Source organism: Culex quinquefasciatus, chromosome 3, assembly GCF_015732765.1.
Source record: "Culex quinquefasciatus strain JHB chromosome 3, VPISU_Cqui_1.0_pri_paternal, whole genome shotgun sequence".
NCBI lineage: Eukaryota > Metazoa > Arthropoda > Insecta > Diptera > Culicidae > Culex > Culex quinquefasciatus.
The window spans coordinates 71,030,291-71,056,368 of NC_051863.1; the positions used below are offsets into that span (position 1 = coordinate 71,030,291).

At 41.4% G+C, this 26,078-nt stretch overlaps 2 protein-coding genes across 3 annotated transcripts in view; one reads left to right on the forward strand and one right to left on the reverse strand.

Annotated features, from left to right (window-relative positions):
* Nucleotides 1–1,841: 1,841 nt before the first annotated feature.
* On the forward strand, nt 1,842–21,538 carry LOC6037589 (ATP-dependent DNA helicase Q5). Its single transcript, XM_038266080.1, has 5 exons — nt 1,842–2,962; nt 3,031–3,680; nt 3,743–4,822; nt 10,075–11,923; nt 20,853–21,538. The coding sequence occupies exons 1-5, from the start codon at nt 2,155–2,157 to the stop codon at nt 20,933–20,935; spliced, it is 4,470 nt and encodes a 1,489-aa protein (XP_038122008.1). The 5' UTR covers nt 1,842–2,154; the 3' UTR covers nt 20,936–21,538.
* LOC6037587 (bifunctional 3'-phosphoadenosine 5'-phosphosulfate synthase) overlaps nt 21,462–26,078 on the reverse strand; it is a 29,173-nt gene continuing 24,556 nt past the window's right edge. For both annotated transcript variants that reach the window (XM_038266082.1, XM_038266081.1), the window contains exons 3-4: nt 21,996–22,147; nt 21,462–21,935 (exon numbers count right to left, since the gene is read on the reverse strand). In XM_038266082.1, coding sequence (XP_038122010.1) covers nt 21,720–21,935; nt 21,996–22,147 — 368 coding nt within the window. In that variant the 3' untranslated portion in view covers nt 21,462–21,719. The remainder of the gene's footprint in view (nt 21,936–21,995; nt 22,148–26,078) is intronic.

Genomic DNA, 26,078 nt, shown 5'->3' on the forward strand with positions numbered 1-26,078 from the left:
GTTATTTTTTTTGCGCGTTACATAGAAATGTCATCTACATTGAACAATATTAAACCTGTGCTTCCCGTGAAATTAAAATTTTGCGTGAAGAAACAACATCGTAGAACTGGATTTAAAAGATTTATTAACTTTCTTTGCGTAACGGGACAACGACAGTAGCAGATTTCAAGCAAAACAATGCCAAAGGGCTGTTGTGGGTTTGTAAACAAAGAGTGTGTCCTGCTCACGCTAGAGGATGTTTACATCTGGCATGAAAGGGACACACTCTTTGTTTACAAACCCACAACGGCCCTTTGGCATTGTTTTGCTAGATTTATAGATAAGAAAAACTTTCCTCCCATTTAATGACTTGCAGGCTTTTTAGGATTTTTTTAGATTGAAGTAAGAAAACGTATTTAAATCATATTGCATTTTTCAAATCCAAATCAAAAATTAAAAATCTTTCATATAAAAACACATTAAAAATTGAAGAAGTGAACATTTTTGACTTGTCGTGATCGTATCGAGCGTGACCTCGAGTCATCTTTGATTTGCCAACCATTTCTAGTGTTTTGTATCCGGCAGCTCCTTATGAACGTATCCACCGTAAAACGATGGAACATAAACTCAGGATTCTCCACCCACGTCCAACCGCAAATTTTAACAGCCAAATTAAAAAAAAACCTTCGAGGAAAAACTAAACAACATTTCAACAAAAGAAAAAGTCATCCACATGCTTGAGCACTGAGTTGAAAAACATCATCAAGAAAATTTGAATTGTCAAGCTATCTGAATCACAGATTGCTTGATATTTGTATTCGAACACGAATTTTCTTGCAAAAAAACTGAAGAAGAATACATACGTAAACATTCAAAAAGAAGACTCTATCCAGCCGTCCCGTCCCAGGGTTACATGACTGCCATCCACATACATACGAAGCGAATGAAGTCAAAATCGAACCAAGATCGAACCAAGTCGTATGCGCATCGAACATAATTTACATAAATAAAAACTTTTTCCGTTTTTTTTCTATAGAAAGATTTTAATCTCAAATTTGAACTAGGGGAACAGCATATAATTCCATCGAGAACCTAATATCAGCACTTTGGTGTTCAGTTATTGTGAAGGCAGACAAAAATCAAAATACGAGCGCAACCTGTCAAAGCCTGTTGCGCCACGGGCTGATGTACACGCTTACGACAAACCACTCAATTTTTGTATGGCGCAACAGATTTTTTTGCGGAACAGAAGAGATGCGCACTTCGGTTTGGTGGTGCGCGGATAATACAGCTAGTTTAAAGCATTTTCGACAGAAATTTAGTTATTATTCTAAAAGCGTAATTCATTTTAATACAACGGACAGGAAATATCAAACAAATTTCATTTTGTTTTAAAGAAACTGAAGCGTCCCGCCCGTGTGGATCAATCGGACCGCGCACTGGCTCACAATCCAGAGGTTGCTGGTTCGAATCCCGCAGCGGGCGCTCTTAAATTCTTTGTGTAAATATGGGTATTCGGCGCCGTCGCTCCGTGCCATACTCTAGTACACTTAGGAGCCCAGGGCGGCGAAGTCCTTGTAGTTAAAAAGGAAAACACTAGTGGTTGGTACTAGCAATGGTGGCCGACAGCTATAAAGTCAACTTCGTTTTTTCGAAGCTATTGTGTATTTATTTCATACGACCTTTTCAAAAACCATACGTAAACAATATTGACAGCGCCTCTGGTGGGGACTTCAGGAAACTGCATGCGTGTCAAATCCCTGCCGGGGGTTGAGTATTTTTTATCACGTAACCTTTGGACGACCCCATTTTCCCCTTCAATTCGTTATTAGGTCAAACTCGCTGGGCACCTCGAGCGCGCGCCATCTTTGTTTGGCAGTTTTGACAAGTGCGTGTGCGAGAGAAAAAATAAAGTTTTCCAGTTTTTGACGAGGGACGACGATATTCGTTTTGCGGGCCGCGAAATTCCGAGTGTTCCGGTCGCATTTCCGCCTTTTACGGGTCTCCAGAGACCAGGTGCAACCGGACCGGCTCGAGTTTTAATGGTTCCGGTGAATTTCGGCGCTGAAAAGTGTGGTAAATTTGCTCCTCTTCCCGGGGTCGCCGCAAAGAAGAGGGTTGTGAAAAAGAAGCTGCTCCGCGGTCCGGCAAACAAAAAATCCGTTTCGTGGGAAAATGTCGAGCGAATCTAACAGTACTGCTGACGAGGCAACCGACGAGTTGCGGAAGGAGGGCGAACCGGAGGAGAATGGAACCGGCGAGGGCAGTCCGAAGGAAGAGGTGAAGGAATCGGAGGAAACATTAGAAGACGCTGAAGTGAAGGAATCTGCTGCGGAAGAGGGAGAAGGTAAGGAGGAGGATAAGGTAGAGGCTTCACCGGTAAAAGAGGAACCACAGCATATGAAAGATGAAGATCTGTACGATAAGCTGAGCTGTAGTAGTCCGGAGCCGGGTGAACTGCCAGATGATGACGAACCGGTGGGATACAAACGGGAAAAGAAATACGAGCCAGTGCCAGCGGAGGGCAGTAGTTCCTGTGGGTATGATTCGGTGACAAGCCCGTACCAAACAAGCCGCGAACGGAAGCTGTCCGAGTTGGCGATGATGGACATAAAGCGCGAGTCCTACCGGAGTCCAGCGCTCGACGAAACTGACCGGATCGAGCGGCTCCGACATTCGACCTCCCGTGGGGCGAGCTACGATCGGGAAATCAAAAGTCCTGCGCTTCCCAAACAGGAGTACTACTCCGATCTGGACGATGACGACGACGAGGATCACACGCCGTCTGCCAGTCCCAAGATAAAGGTGACCGTCGATGAGGAGCCGCCGCCGGTTAAAAAGATGGCCAGCATTTTCGATAAGAAGGTTAAGAAAGAGGAAAGCAACTCGGACGGGATTCTGCAGGAGAAGCTAAAGCAGTACTTTGGCCACAACGACTTTAAGAGTCCGCTGCAGAAGGAAGCAATACAAACCATCATCTCGAGTAAGTTTCGATTCTATCATATGTAAGGTTGAAAAAAGGAACTCTGCTAATCTCCTACTCTTCCACAGGAACCCGCGACGTGTACGTCTCGATGCCGACCGGTTCCGGCAAATCGCTCTGCTTCCAGCTGCCCGGCGTCATGCAGGACAACCGGGTGACGATCGTGTTTTCGCCGCTGCTGGCGCTTATCAAAGATCAGCTGGACACGCTGGCCAAGCTGAAAATCCCGGCCGACTCCATCAACTCCAAGATGAGCAACAAGGACCGCGACCGGGTTCTGAACGACCTGAAGAGCATCCGCACGGACATTCGCTTTCTGTACATTACGCCGGAGCAGGCCAACACGGCCACCTTCAAGGAGCTGATGAAGCTGCTAGTCAAACACAAAAAGGTCGCGTACGTCGTCGTGGACGAGGCGCACTGCGTCAGCGAGTGGGGTCACGACTTCCGGCCGGACTATCTCAAGCTGGGATACCTGCGGACGGAGTACCCGTCGATTCCGTGGATCGCATTGACGGCGACCGCTTCAAAGCAGGTGGTGAGTGACATCTTTAAGAATCTGCGGCTGAAGGAGCCGGTGGCCAAGTTCAAGACGCCCTGCTTCCGCAAGAATCTCTTCTACGATGTGGTGTTCAAAAACTCGATCCAGGACGATTACATCCATTTGCGGGATTACATCGAGAGTATATTGGAGAAGGAGGACGTTGACGTTAAACCGGTGAGTTGTTGAATCGCTGCGGACAAGTTTTGCTCGAATCTAACCCATTCTTCGTCTTACAGAGCAAGAAAGCATGCGGCATCATCTACTGCCGAACGCGTGAAACGACGGAACGGGTCGCAAACAGTCTGTCCAAACTGGGACTGAAGGCGGCCGCCTACCACGCGGGCCTGAAGCAATCCGAGCGCGTGTCGGTGCAGGAAGATTGGATGGACGGCAAGTACCCGGTGATATCGGCCACGATCAGCTTCGGCATGGGCGTGGACAAGGGTTCGGTGCGGTTCGTCATCCATTGGGACATTCCTCAGAACGTGGCTTCCTACTACCAGGAATCGGGTCGAGCCGGCCGGGACGGGAAGAAATCCTACTGTCGCATTTACCACTGCCGGGAGCAGTGCAAATCCATCGATTTTCTGCTCCGGCAGGATCTCGGGAAGAGCAAAGACAAGGATGGCAAGGAGGACAAACACGACAAAGCAAAACTGGCTGTGAAGAACTTTGAGAAGATTGTTGATTTCTGCGAGAGTGCGTACTGCCGGCACAAGCTGTTTTCGGACTTTTTCGGCGACGATCCGCCGGACTGTAACGGAATGTGTGACGTGTGCACCGACCCGAAAAAGGTAGAAAAAGCCATCGAAACGTTCCAACAGCTGTCGGTGTCGGGCAAGCTCAAAACCAAAATCGGCTACGATGACAACTTTGCTGATCTGTACGAGGGCGGACGAAAGGGCTACGAAAACGACTACGCAGCCGGCAACGACGACGACAACGAAGACGACGGCGACGCACGGGAAAAGCGAGCCAAACGCGAAACGGAACTTCTCATCCAGAAGCAGTTTGCCCTGCGGAAGGCTTCCGCGGCCAAAGAGCTGGACATGCACAAAACCGCCTCCATCAGTCGGGTCAAGTTTGCGATGCAGACCACGGTGAAGGTTAACGGGTTGACGATTTCGTCGCGCGAGGCCAACCTCACGATGCTGGCGGATTTGCTCAAGAAGAATGTCGATGCATGCAAGGACACGGAACGGCCGGAGAACGAGCTCGTGTACAAGGACTTTGAGGATATTGGCGTGCAGATGGAGTACGAAGCGTTCACCACCAGCACCGTGGCCAGTTTGTACCGGAGGTCGATCGCCAAGCATGTAAGAGTTTTTTTTTCCATGATTTATCATCTAAATATGTTGTATTATTTATTCTTATCCGAGGTGAATTTTTAAGGGGGTTTGTTTAAGATTTCGATTCTGGGTTCGATTCCCATCTGCTGCAACCTTCCATCGGATGAGGAAGTAAAATGTCGGTCCCGGCCTTGGTTGTTAGGCCGTTAAGTCATTCCAGGTGTAGGAGTCGTCTCCATGCCATAAGTACAAACAACACACCAAACCAAGCCTACTCCGGTGGAATCGCTGGCGGCGGTTGGACTCGCAATCCAAAGGTCGTCAGTTCAAACACTGGGGTGGAAGGTTCCTTGGAGTAAAAAGAGGTTTGCGTGCTCTCCCCATTCAAGCCTTCGGACTCCTAGGTTCGAGCAGAAACTTGCAATAGAAACCACAAAAGACCCGGGGGTCGTTAATGTGGATGGTTTGATTTGATTTTTTTGTTTAAGATTTAAGCAAAGTTTGAGAAATAACGATTTTTGGGTCCTAAAATTTCAATTTCAGCTACAAATCCGGATAGTCCGGACTCAATCCAAAGGTCATTCAAAAAATTGTATCCAAAAATTTCAATCAAAATTCGTCGATCGTACAATTTGGAAGATCGTTTTTTTTATTCAAATTTAAAATATCAAAATATTGCTTTCTATTGCAATAATTGCTACTCGGCTCCATGCGACCTATCTCCTTTTTACTTCGAGATTCGAATGAAAAAAAAACGAAAAATCAGAAACTCTAAAATTTAAAAAAAAACTTTATATTCTAAAACTCTAAAATACTAAAATATTTTTTTCATATTCATAAATTACTTCTTCAATTTTCAATCCATAGATTACAGAAAATCACATAACTTTGGAGGATGTTTGGAGTCATATTTTAGAAAAGTAAATCATTAATGTACATCAATTTTTGGGCGCGCATAAATTTGTTTACTTTTTATTAAAAAAAAAAACATGTTTTGGAACACGAAAAAATGAGTTTCCTTGTATATATCAATTAAATAAACAGTTAAATAGTTGATAACAGATGCGTTAACGTATATTCAATCATTTTTATTGATTTTTGATAGACTTTCTTACCAATTTGTCCAAATTACTATCTTTTTCTAAATTTACAGTTTTCGCATAGAAAAATCAAACAAATATTGGAAAGTTGTACACCAAATTGTTGGAAATAATTTTTCTCATCCGAATCCGGCATAAGTTTTATAAAAATTGATTATGAAGGAAAAAACAAGTTTTTTCAAAAAAATCATCGGTTTACGCTATTTGTTCATAGGTGGCGACATGTGTCTTTTAGCTTTGCTGCAAATTCTCTATATTTAAATTTTCATAGATAACTGGCAAAGGGAGCGCGTGGTCGTTGAATGGTATTCGGAGTGAAAAGTGATTTTTTGTGTGCCTTTTGTCGTGAACTGTGTGTGTGTCGATTGCGGGCGGTGGGGCAACGCGCTTGCTTTACAGGATCGATCGTGTTTTTATGTGTCCTATTTCTTGCTAGCAATCATAATATCAGCCCTTCCTTTATCATCGTTGATCGGAGGGCACGCCGCCGGTTGAGGTTGTCGTAGTAATTGTGTTCCAAAGTAACAGGGTGTTTATTGTGTTTCCTGCTTTAGTTGATTGCGGGTGGCGATGCCACGCGCTTGCCTTACTGAATTATTTGTGTCTTGAGCATAATTTTCGTTGAGTTTTTGGTGTTTTTTGAAAGCATAATTAATTGTTTTGTGATTTTCAAAGCCCTTCCTATATCATCGTTGATCGGAAGGCACGGCGTCGGGTGGAAAATTGTGTTTAATTTTTTTTAATAATGTTTTATTTTTTACGGTGAAAAAGCCATTTCTATATAATGATCGAAAGACGCACTGACATTTTGGATCGTCGAAATTATAGTGGAGCAAAATAACTGTGTGTGAGTGATTTTGTGTGGTAACCAGAAAGACTTTCCCATAGCATCGTAGCTCGGGAGACATCGAAAAGCCAATACCTTATCCTACTAACCCAAAAAAATACAATCTCGTGATGCTTGAAGGAGATGCTGTGGATTCAACGGTCCCATGCGGTGTCAACAGGTATATATCGAAAAGTTATGTACTTGATGAGCCTGCAACTTCAACTATCGGACTAACATTCCTCGCTTTCGTTGAACTGCAGGCTTCTTGGGAGGGCGCCGGTGTTGACTAATAAAGTCGGGGTCTTTAGAGGTTAAACAGTGAATGGATGGTTGGCTCCCACTGATAATTTTTGATTCATTGTTTAACTTCAGCTGATATTTCAAAAACAAAGTGGCAGTCAATCATGCTCATGCTCAATATTTGAATTTTCATATTTTTGATGTGTTTAAATATTTTTTGTTTGTTCGAATTTTGGAATTATAATTATTTTAAAATTTCTTTGTTTTATACTTGTATTTTCATATTTCTGAACCTAATCTCTTATTAAGGAGGAATTATACTATGACAAACAAACTCGCATTTTTTGTCAGTTTGCCATTTTTGTTTGTTTGCCTGCATTTGTTTGCAGAATCGTTAGCCTGCATAAATTTTGCTTTGTTTGTGAGTTTGCGAGTTTACCAAACTGTCTAACACAAAAAGATGCGAGTTGGTTTGTCATAGTCTAATGCCACCTTAAAATGGTCGAAGGTAATGATTGAATTGTGACATGATGTTGAATTATCTGAAACTAGTTTGGCCGTTGCAAATATTTTTCAAAGTTTATGTGCCCCCCTCCTAAAAAAAGTCCAAAAAATCAGGGGGCAATTTTTGTTTTAAATTGAATTTTGATGAGCAGAGTGGCAGGTTGGTCGGATTTGTTCCGGAGAAAAACGCGTAGTTTACTTCAACTAAACTGGAGACTTTATTGAACCGCGTGCTTTTGTAACGGATGACGCAACACATTTGTTGTTGTTTTTGCAGCTCTGACAGCTGCCCGTGAGGTCGACAGGGGGTTCGGCCGACTTGTTCGACTCGATGACGACTACCCAAGTAACCGCGAAGCACTAAATAGCAGCATTAAATCAGCATTATATTGGCATTTAATACCAGCAAATAATGCTTCAAAACATTTAATCAGCACTTTTCCCTTGAGAAATATTTCAAGTGGCGCACAGTGATGCCGGTTTAATGCTTCGCCGAAAGCTCGAACAAAAACAAACTGCTTTATCGACGTCAAAGCTGGGGGAAAAAAAAAGAACAGCTGCTCCACTCACACTTGGTGGTGGGCCTCCTTTGTTTTTTTTCCTGTTCCATTTCATGTGTGAGTGTGACACTTTGATGTTATTCTTGCATTTTTCTCGTCGATCTCCAGGATGCGCGCCAGCCAACTGATGTATTCTGAAATGGGTGTTTGTTTTGAAAGTTTTAATCGATGTGGTTGATGCATCGAACATTAATTAAGACTTTCTTTCTGCTGTTTCGAGTTTACGTTGTCATTTCGTTGGATGGAAATTATCGATTATCACTCAGCAAATTGCGGCCATCCAGTCAAGTGCAGTACAATTAATTACGGGTTAAAAGGGACAAGCACTGGCTAACGGCTAACGGGAACTGCTTTCCGAGGAGTGCTAGGTCCACGGTTGGCAAAACTTCACAAAGTGTTTCAGACTTCCGGAAAGCAGCTTTTTGCTTGTGAGAAAAGTCATTCAATTTATCAGAGAACTTTTGATAATGTCCTTTGTGCTATGGGAATATGTTTTGAAAAATTTGGCTTCATTACAGGCTGCAGTTTTCCACAAAAAAAAACACTTCAATCAGCGGGAATTGAACCCAGTCCATGCAAAAATAAAACTGATGCACACTTGGGGAACTGCGCCTTAGCCCGCACGCTTATTGGAACGGTATGACGGGAGAAGGATTAAAGTCAATAAGAGCGTGCCTGGTTGAAATGTTTCCCGTATTGATGGGTTACTTTGTTGATAAACATCAAATGCTTTGAAGCACATTTTCAAGGTCTTAAATGGTGATTTAATACCAGTTGTAATGCTGCAAAGTTTTGGTACTTTGAAGCATTCGCAAAGCTTATTTACTACTTCAAAACATTCCAGTGCTGATTTAGTACTGATTTAATACATAAATTTAGTGCTTGTGGTTACTTGGGTACAGGGTTGTTCATCTCAACAAATTTTAATAAAAATAAAAGTCAAAGCAACTGAAAACAATCTAAAAAGCAAAAAAAAAACAAAATCAAACCATCCACATTAACGACCCCCGGGTCTTTTGTGGTCTCTATTGCAAGTTGCTGCTCGAACCTAGGAGTCCGAAGGCTTAAATGGGGAGAGCACCCAAACCTCTTTTACTCCAAGGAACCTTCCACCCCAGTGTTTGAACTGACGACCTTTGGATTGCGAGTCCAACAGCCGCCAGCGATTCCACCGGAGTAGGCTTGGTTTGGTGTGTTGTTTGTACTTATGGCATCGAGACGACTCCTACACCTGGAATGACTTAACGGCCTAACAACCAAGGCCGGGACCGACATTTTACTTCCTCATCCGATGGAAGGTTGCAGCAGATGGGAATCGAACCCAGAATCATCCGCTTACAAAGCGGACAGCGACGACGGCCTTAAACTTAAAAAAAAATAAACAAATAGTTACAAAAAAATATTTGAACAACACAAAACTTGGAAAAACACCATAAAAATCGTTCTGAAAAAGTTCAGTTCTGAAATATTAATTGAATTTAAAAAAAACTGAAGACTTTTTGAAGAATAGGCACCTAAGGGTTAAAAATCTTATTCTCGTGCCGCTGGGAGAAAACAAAATTGACGTTTTTTGCAGCTGTCAGCGCAGCTGTCAGCGCAGCTGTTTTTAATCCTTGTTGATAAGCTTTATCAACAGCGAAATTTTGGAATATTTAAAAATTAACAAAACCCAGTTAATTTTTAACAAATGGTTGCATAATTTCTATTTTCTTTGAAACAATTTGTAATTGAACTAGAAAAGACATTTAAATCTAACTTATTCACTTAAAGTAACAGCCTACTTTATTTTGGGTGAATATAGTTGCAAACGGGACTTATACGGGTTTCTTTTTGCGTAAGTTGAGTAATTATATACTTTATGTTAGTTTAAATTCCTTTTTTGATGTATAACGTGTAGAAAATGTAATTTAACATTGTACAATTGGAACCAGCATATTGACTCATAACCTCTGTAGAGTAATCCCGTTTGGAGCATTGGAAACAAACCTTTTGAAAACAAACTAATTTAATAAAAAAAATGAATAAAGTTGTCTTCTCCTCCCCCAGATATCCGCCATCAAAGCGGCCACGTCCTCGGGAATGCTGTACCCGGACCTGAAGCACCACGTGCCGCACGCCCGCAACTCGCACGGCGGCGAGTTCAAAACCATCGAGGCCGAGCTGAAGCGCAAGTATGGCAACGAAATTGTGGACGAGCTGCGCCAAGACGACGAGCGACGTCGCGGCGGGTCACCGGTGCATCGTGGCGGCGGAACCAACGGCAGACCGCGCGGCGGTGGTCGGTTTAACCACTCGCGGGACGGCATGAACCAAACGTCGATCAATTCGTTCTTTGGCAAGCAGCAGCAGCAGCTGGGTGGACGAGGAGGGGGTGGCATGGCAAGTCTGGCCACCTTGGACGACGGGGACATGTGGGACGATGGAGAGGATGGTGGAGGTGCGGCGGCGGCGGCGGCCCAAGCAGGGGCTGATGCAGAGTCGAAGCAGGTCGGGGAGAAGTGCGAGATTGAAGGGCGGAGGTCACCCTCGGTGGAGCTTGTTTCGAGTGACTCGTTTTCGCATCCCGCGAAGGACGACTGGGGAGAGCGGGAAGAGCGCAAGCACAAGAAAAGAAAGTCGAAAACGCGATCGCGGGATGCTTCGAGGGACCGATCTCCGGTGAGGCGCGAACGGTCGAGGGAAAAGTCCCGCGGCAAGTCGAGGTCGAAGAGCGGGCACAGATCGCGTGACAGGTCCAGATCGCACGAGAAACCAGCGTCGTATCGCTCGGGAAGATCGCAGTCGAGGGAGATCGAAGAAGGTCGACGGAAACACAGGAAATCCTGGAACAGACACGGCGACGAGGACGATCACTACGATAGTCGGCCGCGGAAAAGATACGCAGGCGAGTACGAATCGCAACCTGCGGTCAAGCGTCCACCATCTCCGCAAGAAGATTACAACTACTCCAAGCAAAAGTCACGCGTGTCCCACTACGATCGAGCGCCACCCGGCCCGTCGGAGTACAAGTCCTCGTACGGCGGCGGTAGAAACTATGGTGCTAGCAGCTACGACCGCTCGTCTTCTTCAATGGGCGCTGCCAACGCTTCGCTTCTCTCAACCGATGATATGTGGGACGAACCCGTGACGGCTGCCGCAAGCTCATCGAAAAAGGTCGATTCGGAAGAAGCCACCTCGAAATATACTCCTCCACCGCCCATGGTCAAATCACCTCCTCCACCACCCTCCATCGTTCCAGAGTCGAGCTACTCAACCGGCTACTCGATCTACAACCAACAAACGCTCCAATCGGTCGTCTATCCACCGGAACTCCCTCCCCCACCCCCACAAATTTCCCCCTCCAGGAAAAAGTCCTCTTCAAAGAAGAACTACGACTACCTTTTCGACGCTCCATCCTCGGACCACACCAAAAAGTCCTCCAGTACGCCCTCCTCCGCATCTTCGTCCGCCTCGTCCGTACCGGTCAACTCTCTGACCGCAGCCCAGTTCACCACGGCGGCCAAGATACACGCCACCATACAGAAATTGAACGCCGCCGTCAGCAGCGCCGCACGCAACGGCAACTCGTCCTCCTCCTCGTCCGCTTCATCGCTCTCGACGGCTGCGGCAGCCAACTCGTCCGCACCCGCACCGAAAAAATCTTCCAGCACCGCTTCCTCGACGGCGGCCGCCATTCCGGAGCCGGCGGCGGCAGCAGCAGTCGAGAAGCCAACGCAAGCAGCTGCTGCTGGTGGTGCCGTGGGTGAGCAGGAAAAGATTTCCAAGAAGAACCTGGCCGACGTCGTGATCCGCTTCCTGATGCCGTACTACCGCCAGCAGAAGATCAAATCGAAGGAGCTGTTCAAGGGGCTGGCGCGAGCCATTTCGCACAAGTTCTACGACGTGGAGGTTGTAGGTGAGTACTGCGTGGTGACTTCTGTTCAACGATTTATGGGATGGTCAGAAGAACCTGGAATTTTCATTTTAACCTTCCTGCGGTATCGGGGTCCTTTTCGGCCTTTTTGAAAATTAATTTTGTAACTTTTGCTATAAACATGCAAGAGCCTTGTAATTTTTTGACATTAAACTTATATGTAGTATAAATACACATTTCACAAAACAAATGAACTTCGGATGAGTGGAGCGTCCATAAAAAAAGTTACTTTAAAGGTATTGGGGTTCCCTTCAACCCAAAACTTTAAAAAATCTTCAAAAATTCCGAAACCGACCTGGAAAATTGGATTTGGTCACTGTGGCCATCGGGAATCGCCTACAACCAAAAAAAGACCATATGGAAAAGGAACACATCGTGCAAAAAAAGCAAAAACTGCTCGAGTGGTCCTTGACCTTGACGACCTTGTTAACCCGAATTGGGTCCTAAAATGAAGCTTAGATTGCTGATATTATTGTTTACAGCGATAAAGCTTATTTTTCTGAGTAGGGGAGAGAGGGGAGACTTGATCCCCTTTTTTTGTATCGCACATAACTCTCTCAATTTCTCACAAAACTATGATCTTTTTGCATGAATTGAAAGCTTAAACATTCAACTATGTTTGGCTGATAAGGGTATTTCATCAGATAAACTCTTCGAATAATGCCAAGCTTTTTAAAAAAATATTTTAAACCGGCATTTTCAAAATGTTGGGGGTAATTTGATCCCCCTTTCAACATTTTGAAGAAATCTTAAGCAAAATGTTTCTTATTAATCCAAACTTTTAATTTTCTATAAGATACAGCAATTTCACATTAAACCTGTACGTTTGTGTTCAAAATATAACAAGTTTAGCATGTGAAATATTTAAAAACTTAAAATTTTCTTTTTTAGACCAAAATTGAGCATGTTTACAAAAGCTGGTAATTTTTGTTTACAAAACTTTTGAAAAATGGTTCAAACTGCAGTTAGTTATGTACAACTATACTGAAGGAAACTATGTACGAAAACCCAGCCAAATTATTTAATCTTGAGGCTGATTCGAGTGACTGTAAAAATGCAGGGATCAAGTCTCACTAAACGCACTTTTTTAAACAATTGGTTGTAAAAATAGTATGACGATAAATTCAACGTCTTATGCGTAAGGGTTTTAGAGTTGATATGTTTATCAAACAATTCATGTCTAAAAAATATTTTTTTTAATAATTTTTGTGTGTTTTCTATACTTATCAAAACAAAGAAAAAAGATCTCTTGGAAGTTTTTTGCAGCATTTCTTCGAAATATGTGTGTAACTCAATCTGAACATTTTTTATTTTTTTTCTTTGTTTTCTACAATGAGTTTTAGTCAATTTCGCACAACTTTCTAGAACAAAGCTAATTGTTTTACCCACATGCTGACGAGATACAGGCTTGGGATCAAGTCTCCCCGGGGATCAAGTCTCCCCACTCTCCCCTACAATGACCCTTTGTACGACCACAAAGAGTTTAAAAGGGATTTTTAAATCAATTTTGAAAAATTAACCTCGGGACCATCCATAAACCACGTGGACAACTTAGGGGTTGGCGATTGTCCACGTTCCATACAAAAAGATTTTATTTGTATGGAAATTGTCCACGATAGGGGGGGGGGGGTATGAGATTTCCAAAAAATTGTCCACGTGGTTTGTGGATGCTCCCCTCGCGGTCCTTCTTGACAGAAAAGCACCTACTTGCCAGCTCGTTCCAAGGGGACCATAGTTGATCCATCAAACAAAAAGTTGTCTTGTCAACATTACAGCAATGCTGTAGGACGAATAATTTGATTTTTGTTTACAGCTCTAGAGTAATTTTTTTATAGGTCCTATAAACATGTGAAAGACAATAGCTTATAGGACCTTCTCAAAAAAATAGAGCTTTGGTGTAGATGCTGTAGTGGGGATCATTTGGAAATCACGTTACGCATTCTGTTTTTTCAGCACCCAAATTAAAAAAAAAATCCTAAGAAATTTAAAAATGCGAAATTCAAAAAAATCAAACATGCAAAGTTATAAAATTTAAAAGAGCTTTTTGATTGTTTTATTTTTGGTTTTGCCTTTTACACAAAAGAAAGGTATAGGCATATATCTGCATATAACGATTTAAAGAGCTAAATCTAAAAAACAGTTTAATTATCGCCCTAAAACGTTTTAAAGATCTGAAAAGTATCATTCCCTGCCGGGCATTTGGCGGCCATTTTTGTTTTAAAAAATCATCAAGTCTTGATGGGACCATCCATAAACCACTTCGACCACCAGTTTAGCGATTGTCCACGTTCCATACAAATACGAAAATTTTGTATGGAAATTGTTCACAAGGGGGGGAGGGAGGAGGTGGGTCTGAGATTTCAAAAAAAGTGTCCACGTGGTTTATGGATGGTCCCTAATCCAGAATGCACCATTCAAAAAATGGTTTTCAACATGGTGTTTGTAAAAGCATTTTACATATCGTAATATTTTTTTCATTGCAATTTACTATTTCTGGGCTCTTTATCCGCACCCATATTAACAGTCATTAATTTAACAGTGAATGCCACCATCCACGACCTTATTTGTTTTGTCTTCCTCACCTTACTGAGAAAATGCTATAAAATCACTCGAAAAATGAACTTCTTAATTCGACCTCCTAGCCCAACCTTCACGCAGCGATGGAAAAATCATCATTAAAAAAGAAAATCTTTTTTCGCTCATCAAGGGAAAAAATCAGAAAAGAACATGTATCTCCTCTCTTGCGCACGAAAGATCGGAAAAGGGAATTTCATAAAACCATCATCTTGATTATTCGGTGGAACATCTTTGCTTTTTGTAGCTGAGCAATGTGTGTAAACCAGGGGTGACCAAAGTATGGCCCGCGAGGTGATTTTTTGTGGCCCGCGGGCCTATTTTGAACGATCATGTAAAATGGCCCGTTGACCACAAGTAAAGTAATTTCATACTTATTTCAAAATTTAGGTTTATTTCAAACTTTTTTATGCTAATCCTTGAAAAAAAATATAAAAAAAACTTATATTTATTATTATTTTATCCTCATTTAAGGATTTTTTTTTAAATCTTAATAATTTAAATGATTTTACACGTTTTAATGTAAGTGGAACTAGTTAATATCGTCATAACTTTCATCAAACATTTTTGGAAATATTTATAAAACGTTTAAAGGCTGGTATGCTGATCGGAAGGAACGCAAAACTCCATATAAAAAAACGCCCAAGAAACGGTCAAGGAAAGGGTCACGAAAAGATTTTTCTTAAGCGGTACGCAGCTGAAAAGTAACAGAAACGGAAAGAAAGGAAGATTGCGTTTGACGTATCTTCGCACGGTGCTTATTTGCAATATGTGTTGATGAAAAAATCAAAGAATTGGCATTTTCTTTTTTGAATGCGACTGATAACTACAAACGTTTAAATAATTTTGTATTGGATATAATAATATTTAAAATTCCCGCCGAATCTCAAAATGCAGAATATTGAAATTTAAAGGACAGATTTAGTTTTTTGGTCGAAATGGAGTAAAAAAAAGAAGTTGTCTTTTTAGATGTCGGCCATCGTGTCATCAACTATTTATTGCTAGTACTCACCAGTACTCTATATTACGAGTCCCCTGCGCTGTCCGATTGATCCACACTCGCGGGACCAAAATGCAGTAAATCAGAGTGAAATTAAACATGACAATAATCATACAAATGTCTATGTTCTTACTGAAAATACAATAATAATCTGCAATTTTGAAATCCACCTAACAACAAATTCAAAAATATGAAAAATCAAACATTTCCGAAATTTCAAATAATTTTTTTTAAATAGTAAAGAAAATTTTAACAAAAATATGAAATTTGGAATGAATAATAATATTAATAATTTTAATATTAAAGTTTTTATAAATTCAATAGCTCAAAAATGTTAAAACTCGGAACGAATGTACAAGTCGAAATATCAAAAGTTTTAAAAATCCGAAACATAGAAATTCGTAATTACAAATTTAAGAAAACCTCGAAATTATAACAATCAAAAACTCTATTTCTTCCGAAATTAAAAAAATCTAGAATGAAAAATTAAGAATTTAAGAATTTAAAAATTTAGGAATTTAGGAATTTTAGAACTAAGGAATTTAGGAATTTAAGAATTTAAGAATTCAGGAAAAAAAAACTAAACATTTGTACCTAGATTTGTACCCAATTTGTACCAGCCTTTTTTAATAATTTCCAAATTTCCTGACTTCCGTATTTCCAAATTTACTAATTACCTTAACTTCCAAACTTCCTAAACTCCTAATTTCCTAGTTTCCTAATTTCCTAACTTCCTAATTTCCTAACTTCCTAATTTCCTTACGTCCTAATTTCCTAACTTCCTAACTTCTTAACTTCCTAATTTCCTAGTTTCCTTATTTAATTTCCTAACTTCCTTACTTCCTAATTTCAAAATTTTCTTATTTCCTAATTTCTTATTTTCCTTGTTTCCTTATTTCATAATTTCCTTATTTCCTAATTTTCTTTATTTTACTAATTTGCTAATATCATAATTTCCAAATTTCCTAATTCCCTGATTTCCTATTTTTTTAATTTCCTTATTTCATAATTACATATTTTTTAAATTATAGTTTTTCTTGTTTAAGAATTTAAGAATTTCTAATTTTTTGTTTTTTTTTTTAAAGAAATGTTCAATTATTGATTTCTTAATTTTGTTTATAATTGTTGTTAAAAGTTTTTGAATAAACATTTATAATCTATTTAACTTTTGAATATTTTTAATCTTTTTATTTTTTCCTCGAAACAACCTCAAGCGCGCACACCGTCAATCGCGCTCATACCGAACTGTCAACTTTTCTTGGGGGGGTCACGAAAAGAACACGCAACATTTCTTGACCGCGTTCCTTCCGATCAGCATACCGTACTTAAATGTGACTTAAGTAGAAATCTGAAATTATTGCAATAATATAAGTGTTAGCATTAGCATTAGCATTTGGAGGACGCCCCACCACCGGAAGGCTCCACAACGCTTATCCCACTGTTTGGTGTGGTTGTGTTAGACCCTCATCCGGAACAATAATCCAACACGGGAGATACCATGTCTTCATCTTTTGATGAGTGTGTAATACAGCCCAGCGCATAAGTGGGTCCTGGCCGGGTCCAAGCTACCTCAGGGATGGGGAGGATCGTTAGTAAACACCTATCTAAAGTGCCCAAGAACACCTACGTCACCTTAGTGGTATAGATGTTTGTAGGGAGGTTTTGGACTCAATGTTAGTAGGAGAGGTAGGCCGCTCCTTATTATTGCAATAATATAAGTGTTCTATATTAATTTGAAAGTTATAATGACCCTTTTATGAACTGACTCTCACAATTACTTTGCACTTAGAAAACTTACCTTGGGATTCGAAATCATGACAGTTGGATAACGAATCTGACTACCATCTGGTTCAGGCAGACAAAATGTTGAAATCGCATTAATAAGGCTGTTGCAAATATTTCACAAAGCTTTTGACAACCAACTGTCCCCTCCCCCTATTATTAAAAAATAGCACGACACAAAAAAATAATGGAAATTTAAGTGCAATCAGCTGAAATTAATTAAAGATGCATTGTTCTGCGTTTAGAATCATTCGACCATGTTCGGGTTTATTAAAAAAAAAATGAATTTTAGTGAATTTCTGATAAATAATAGTTTTTTCGCTGAAATGTTTTTTTTTTTGTCTAATCTTACATTTTTGTGCATTTTCTAACATGTTTTACATTGAAAATGTAGAAATTTTAGTTCTCAGCTATGTTTCATTAGTCATACTTACTTTGAAGATAAAAATACGATGTCAACAATACCGATAGTAAACTGCCATTTTGTGATTTCTGTTATTTTTAATTAACGAAAATGTCAATAAAATATCAAATATTTTTTGTGGTTTGGTTGAGCGTTTTAGCAGAATGCATTACTGTGAATACAAAGAGACGAGTTGTTCCTTTTAATTCCGCTATATATTTTAATATCTTGACAGATACGTATTTCGTCTACTACTTGCAGACTTCATCAGTGTTCTGTTCTCGACTCGAGTCGAGAACAGAACACTGATGAAGTCTGCAAGTAGTAGACGAAATACGTATCTGTCAAGATATTAAAATATATAGCGGAATTAAAAGGAACAACTCGTCTCTTTGTATTCAAAATAATTTTTAATAAAATCTATTTCGCTTATTTGGCCCGGCCTCCAAAAACTTGGAGCACCTTTGGTGTAAACAAAGTGAAATAAAAAATTTTATGTGGTGCTAACAAGGAAAATCACAAAAAGTCTTCTTTCTTTCCTGACCATAGAATAAAAAAAAATCAGAAAAAAGCTTTATAATTTTCATGAAAACAGAAGTTTAATCGACTGAAAGCAATTGAAAATGAGTTTATCAGCGTTTATAATCATATCTGCTCGAAGTACACGCCCCTGAACGAACCATCACAATCCGAGATGAGCGAACTCCGTGGATTACCCAGCAGATCAAGGCAGCCGTCGGGTTGAGAAACCTGGCCCTCAATCTCTACGCACGAAACCCGAACAGAAGAAGAGGAGACAACCAGTGGCTCGACTACGAACGCAAACGCGACCGTGCGAGCTCCCTTATCTTCGCAGCAAAGAAACGTTATGCAGAACTCCACTTCGCTCACGATCTTCCGGCAAAGAAACTTTGGTCCAATCTGAAGAGAGAGGGTATCCACAACACGACGAAACAGAGCTCATCAGCAGATATAAATGCAGACGAGTTGAACATCTTCTTTTCCGACGGACACCGCCGTCTGGGAAACGCCGCAACCCCCAGCCACCGCAACGCGCCAGCAGAACCATCTCACAGAACAGCAGTTGATCACGGTGCGAACGGATTCAGTTTTCGCCATACCAGCGTGGAGGAAATATGCAGGAAGATCTTCGAGATCGACACGAACGCAACCGGAACAGATGGTATCCCAATTTCGTTCCTGAAGATGCTGTGCCCGTTCATTCTGCCAGTACTCTGCCATCTGTTCGACGCCATCATCGAAACTCGGACTTTTCCTGCGCTGTGGAAAACGGCGATTGTCACCCCATCCCGAAAACGTCCAACCCAGTTCTGCCAAAAGATTACCGCCCTATCAGTGTTCTGCCCGCTGTTTCCAAAGTGCTGGAAAAGATCCTGCTCAACCAGATCACCGAACACCTGGATAACCCCAACAACCCCCTACTAGCGCGCAACCAATCCGGCTACAGAAAGGGCTACGGAACAACAACTGCTCTGGCAAAGGTCACCCACGACATCTACGGCAACCTGGATGCCGGACGCTGTACCGTCATGGTGCTGGTGGATTTTTCGCTGGCCTTTAACTGCGTGGATCATCAGCTGTTAGCCGCGAAGCTCAACCGAGAGTTCCGGTTCTCCAGACCTGCTTGTGAGCTGGTTTCGTCGTTCCTGGGAGAGAGAAAGCAATCGGTCCGGCATAGAAACGTGGTGTCTGCGGTGCGGGAGGTTACAGACGGTACTCCACAGGGGTCCTGTCTGAGTGCTCTTCTCTTCAGTCTGTACATCAACAGCCTACCTGCCTCTCTGAAGTGCAACTACCAGCTCTACGCAGACGACCTTCAAATCTATGTTTCTGGAGAAATCGGCGAAGTAGACAGACTGATCGGAACCATCAACATGGACCTCGAGGCAATCACGCACTGGGCTACTGAGAATCGACTGCACCCAAACCCGAAAAAAACCCAGGCCATCGTCTTCAGTAGATCTGGTAGAGTTGTGCCGCAATCGGATATCGTCTTCAAGGGTGAAGTTGTGCCTGTCGCAGAGAAGGTTACGAACCTGGGACTGGAGATGGACAGCGCCATGTCGTGGACGCACCAAGTGAACAGTGTCGTCCAAAAGGCCTACAACACTCTGCGGACCTTCCGACGATTCTCTGGAGTCCTCACTGGTGCCACAAAGCGGAAGCTGGTTCAGGCAGTAATAGTACCTATTTTCACCTATGGTGATATAGTGTACTACAGTGGGCTCACTGCCGCACTTAAACAACAACTACACCGGTGCTTCAAGTCTGCGGTACGGTTCGTGTACAATCTTCGTCGCCGAGACTCAACAGCAGCTGTAAGGCATTCAATTCTTGGACACGACCTTCCCGACAACTACAACCTGCGGACGTGCTGTTTCATCAAACGCGGATACGACGGCAACCTGCCCGAATACCTTCAGGAACACCTGGTTCACGGACAACACCAGCGCACGCGGTCGCTAATTGTCCCAAGGCACACAGCATCAAGCGGAAAGAGCATCATGATTGCCGGCGTTACCCTATGGAACAACCTGCCGATCGAGGCGAAGATGATACCAACACTATCGTCTTTCAAAAGTGCTCTGAAACGATCATTTCAAAATTAGTTATTAGGCCTTCTGCAATTTGTTTGATTTTATCTTTGGATCTTTTATAACCTCCTGTTGTTCCTTCCTTGACTTGATTTAAAGTGTTATGCTAACAAGTTGACGTGCCCAATAAAACAACAAATTACAAAATTAAAAAAAAAAAAAAAAAAATTTAGCATGTTTGGGCTTGTTTAAAAATATTTTGATTGTTTCTGAAATTCTGATGTTCGTCAAGGAGCTATTAGACTACGGCAAACAAACTCGCACTTTTTTGCACTTGACAGTTTGCCAAACTCGCAAACTTGTTTGCGACAAACTCGTGAACAAAGCCAAATGTATGCAGGCTGATGTTTCTACAAACAAATGCAGGCAAACAACCAAACTGTCAAATAGTTTGTTTGTCATAGTCTAATAGCTCCTTGATGATCCGATTGGTTTCATGTAAAATCAGAAGAAGCAGTTCCAGTAGTACCTTGACGGACAGATTTAAATGTTATCTTTTCAAAATAATTAATCTAACTTACTTTCCTTCCCTTGCAGTTGACCGAAAGGTGAAAAAATATATCGACGACCTGATGACGCACAAGGGTGTGATAAAGAGCGAGGCAGATTTCCCCCACTAGCTGCGCAACCCCGGCGGTGACGGCGACGACGTCGTCGGCCAATGTAAATATTAAATCGTCTTGCAAGGAGAAGATACCCGCAGCAGTAGTTTTACGAAGCAAACCAGTTGTCTGTAGTAGGATCCTAGTGCTTAAAAGTAGCAGAACAAACAGTTGAATTTCACGAACACACACACACTCACTCACAGCTTGCAGGAGACAGGTCTTGTTGAACAAGAAAAAGTGTAGCGTAGCGCACGAACAAGACAGAAGGGAGAGATTACTTACCAAGCTCACTCACGTAGGCCGTAGGAACCCAGATATTTATTGTTGATGAGTTTATTACTTTCTTGGAATTACACGATAAAACCTTTGAATAGTGTCACTAGAAGGGGAAAGCCGACCTTGGTTCGGCAACGAGAATGGTGATTTAGTTTCGGCAAATATCGCGATAAGATAGTGTTGTGGCAGTTGTGACTACTACCTGCATTTTTCCGAGTAGTAACAAATAAAAATTGAGGAATATATAAGTCAAAACAAAGCTCTGTACGGTTAGTATCCCCTTAAGGTTATATTTTTGTTTAATTCCGTTTATTCGTCCGAATAAACTTTGTTCTCGTACCACGATTAAATAATATAACAATATAAATCTGATCATCATTTTTTAAATTCTGAACACTACACAATAAATCAAACAAAGCTAAAACTAAAACACGAACGAATGACACGCACTCCAAGCCCGATATCACACGCCGTTGCCTAAAAAAAGAAGAAAACTTTTGTGCGCCCCACACTATCTCTCGCGTCAATTCGTCGAGCCGCTCTTCAGCGATTGGTAGTACTCGGCGAGGATCTTCCACGCTTTGGGTTCCATGAAGCCGAGCGGCGGATCCTGCCCGGTGCGGGCCAGCGTGCGCATCCGGGTGCCGGAGATGAAATCAAAGTCGCCCTTCCGGGCCGGATCGAAGAAGGCCATCTGCGAGACGGACTTGTCGTACGCGGCCACGCGGAATGGTAAGATCTGGAAGACGGTAGACGTGGTCAAATTCAATCAACACGGTAAGTTTGATAAAATATATACCTCAATACTGTCCAGTCCGGGGGCCATCTTGAGCACGCGCGCTCCGTGCGCACCGTCGTACAGATTGCCGTCCGGGTACATATTCTTGTCCGGGTGGGGCATCCCAGCGGGGTCGCGGCCAACGATGTAGAAGTTTGCACCAGCGTTCATTCCTAGTGGAGGGAGTAGAATTTTTGTGAAGGCAATTTTAGTTTTTTAATTCATCGTACTTTGGCATAGGAGTTTGTTGATTTTTTAAAGGTTTTTTTTATCAATTTAATTTATTTTATCTACCAAAAAAAAATTCAAAACGGACCTGAAATGGCGGAATGAATTCTGCCTTTCGAGTAATTCGACCACAGCAAAACCGTCCAACTCCAAGCGAAACTTACTTGGGGACACACCACCGTGGAGATTCTCCCTTGTCCCCTTAAAAAGTGGAGCATCAACACTTCACGTCTTCCAAATTTCCTTTTCTTGTCCCTGGTGCGCGATGGAGAAGGGAGCGGCCGGCAATCGACGGTGATAAAATCTGGTTCAGTCAATAATCAATTCTTGGGCAGCTTGGGCTCCACGCTCTACACTGGTAAACAGCATTACACTTTTTTCAGTTCACTTTTACACACTTGTATGGGATTTTTCAGTTCAAGTATGATTACACACTTTCATGTAATCATACTTGAACTGAAAAATCCCATACAAGTGTGTAAAAGTGAACTGAACAGTGTGTAATGTTGATTATCAGTGTATATAAAAAAGTTTTTTTTTTTTGTTGACGTTTCTGCAAACAAATGCAGGCAAAAAAACAAGGTAGGCAAACTGTCAACCTGTTCAAAAATTGCGAGTTTGTTTGTTAGTTTGTCATAGTGTAATACCTCCTTGACAGGCAATCAACCACTCAAATAGGGGTCGCAGAACTCGAATTTGATTTTAAATGCATGAAAATACAAACACACGAAAAAAAAATGTTCGTACAGCCGAAACTTTGGATAATTGTGTCTAAACTGTTTTTCTCTGACATTTTTCAAAACAGTAATTCTACAGAATTTCGTATTGTTTCTAAAGTTATAATGTTGGCTTATTTTGATTTGAATGAAATGTTGTCCTATTTATACCAAAAATGCGTGTGGATATTCATGAGAAGGGATTTTCTGATCGGTTTGGTGTTGTTTTTTTTATTAGAAGAAGTAAACCAGAGGAAAATGCCATAATAATAATTTAAAATTTCCCTCAGTTTCCATTCGTAAAATCTAAACGCAAAATTGAAACTTTTACTTTTCAAAAAAAAATCTAACCTTAAATATGGCTCTAAAAATGCTCCAAAGCTACCAGATTTGCTGTAATCTAAAATGGCGTCATTTAAGAATAACACTGACCTGCAATAATAAGGGCGGTTCGTCGCTGTTGCATACAACCCAAAAATTTCATGCAATATGTAGGAGAACCGAACAGCACTAATTCTCCATACAAGCTTTGGAGAAAAACCATTCGGCCCAGACAAACTATTTTTGAAAAATTTCAAAGTATACTTGATTCTGGGGATCCCAAACTTTATGCTTCCCCTCGAGTTGTGTCTGCGCAGAAATTTTGTTGGTCGGTGTTATTTCTAAAAAATTTATAAAAAATAAGAATCTCAATCTCAAGATTTTTTGAAACTTTTATTTTTGAATAAAGACTTTTTGAATTTTGACACCTTTAAGTTTTATTTAGAATTTAAAAAATATATATTTTTAAAATTGGAGAATTTTTAATTTTGAAGTGTTTGATAATTTATGAATAATTATTTTTATTCGGAAAAAAAATATCAAAAAGCTTTTAAGTTTTGAATAATACTTAATTTCTGAATAATACTTAACACCAAGTCGGGTATTTGTCCCTATTTTGGGCCTAGTACCTATTTTGGGTCTCCTAAACTTAATTCAACGAAATTGAGCAATTCACCAAAACTGGCACGAATCTGTCACTTGATAATGATACGTGCAGTCATTATCTTCATTTTGGTGGGCAAGAATAATTTACTTTTTCCTTCTAAATTAGAAATAAAGCAATAAAAATAGCACTCTTCACTATTTTCTTGGCAAATCGCTAATTGCCCATTAGGGCGAAAATTTTCACCACTTTTGCTTACCGCTTGTTGACACTCAGCGCCCGGCTTTCATCGCTCAGCACAGGAATGAGAGCCGTCGCCCGAATCTCCAACCACCTGCAATATATTTTTTTGTGGGTTGCACAATCCCGTTGAAAAAACAATCACCAAACTGCCACCAAATCAATAAAATAACTGATTAATAACTTCGTCCATTTCGGAGAGAATGGCAGTCCATTTGACACTTTTACAAATTGTGACAGTTAGAGAGCCTATATGGAGAGGCGAAATGTCACTTTCAGGGTTCCAATCGAACTGTCAAATCGGGGTTCCAATCGAGCAACAAGGTCATGTAAGAACAAGGTCGGAATCAATTTAAAATCATTTTGGCAAAAAAAACTAGACTTATAACAATCAAAAGTATCGTAAAACTGTTTTTTTTTTTTTTTTTGAAATTAAATATGTCTTTATTGAACATTCTTATAATAATTACATTTCTTTTACATGATAAGTGGTATGGCCTAATGCTCTTCATCTTTGTTATATTTTTCGTTTTCTTATTAACTGATCACATTTATTTATTTGCTTCAAATTGTTTTACATTATTGCATTGAATTGAATACATTTGGGTAAAAAAAAAAAAAAATCACTTTAACAACTAATCCTAACCTAAAACTAAAAAAAAAATAATCCATTGAAATATTCAAAATCACTAGAACGAGTAAACTACGAACTGTATTTTAAGATAAATCCTCCAAGCGTTCTTACTTGTTCCGCACGAGTTTTGCAACCACGCAGTGTTGTTGTCATCTCGATGAAAATGTTCAGAAGTTCTTGTGGTGAAAACAGATCACTGCTGCCTTCATCCGTTGATGCTGGTTGGTTTTCCCTCGATTGCTGACTGAAGCCAGGAGGTGTTGTGTTCTCTGCAACTTTTGCCGCTGATTCAACGGCAATGGCTGCAGATTTGGAACCACTCGAACAGATCCCACTCCAGGTGACGCCAAAGCAGGAAAATCCACGTCCGTGAAAGTTGGTGGTGTTTTGCGACGATTTGGTTGGTGCCTCGTCGTCGCTTGCTGCCGAATTTTCACAAACTCAGCTCGTTTTGGGCAGCTTCGATTCTTGGTCGAATGGTCGCCGCCGCAATTGAAGCATTTCGCTTCGATGTTCTCGTTGATTGTTTCGCAAGCTTGAGTTTTGTGCTCACCTCCGCAGGTTGCACAACGACTCTTGATGAAACAGTTCCTTCCACCATGCCCAAACTGCAAACAGTTCGAACACTGTGTCACGTCACGGTGCACTGGACGATAACGTTCCCAAGACACGATGATGTTGAAAATTGCCCGAACTGCCTTCAGCTCAGACGGCGTTGTCGATCCTTTCTCGAGATGAACCAGGTACAGTTGATCACGATACTTGATGTCCTTGTTGTGTCTCGTCATCTTGAAGACTTCGATCACGTTCAACTTCAGAGTTTTGAGCTCTTCTTTCAGCACACTTACATCCATGTCGTACAGGCCTCGGAGGACCTGTTTCATGGGGCGTTTACCTGGATCGTCATGGCTGTAGTATTCAATCTTTGTGTTGTTCAGGAAATCCCGAACGTAGTTGTAATCCTTTCTGGTAGGTAGCAGAATTTTGAGTCCATCAGCACACAAGCGAATGGAAGCTCGTAAAGCACCAGATTTGATAAATCCGGTCAGCCACTTTCGCACCGAATCCGATGACGATGTTTTCACAAAAATGGGTGGCAACTTTTCCCGTCGTTCAAATTCTTCCTTCTCGCTCACGTCCACAGGGAGGGTAGCAAACTGGTTTCCAGACGAATTTTGAGCGTCCTTGCTCAAACTGCCTGGCTTTGCAGGTAGCACTTCGGCATTCTTTAGCTTCTTCAAATCTGCCGATCCTGCTGGTGAGGACCGCCTCTTTTTCTTGCCGTGAGGCATTTTTTGCACTTTTTAGCACTCTTTTGGTTTGTGAGGGACACACGTCTGACTCGCTTCTCTGCTGATAGC

Excerpts from the sequence above, each read along its gene's own strand:
- LOC6037589 (XM_038266080.1), top strand. The coding sequence starts at position 2,155 with ATGTCGAGCGAATCTAACAGTACTGCTGACGAGGCAACCGACGAGTTG. Across the intron at positions 4,823-10,074 it reads GGAGGTCGATCGCCAAGCAT|ATATCCGCCATCAAAGCGGC; the intron begins GTAAGAGTTTTT and ends CTCCTCCCCCAG. Across the intron at positions 11,924-20,852 it reads CTACGACGTGGAGGTTGTAG|TTGACCGAAAGGTGAAAAAA; the intron begins GTGAGTACTGCG and ends CTTCCCTTGCAG.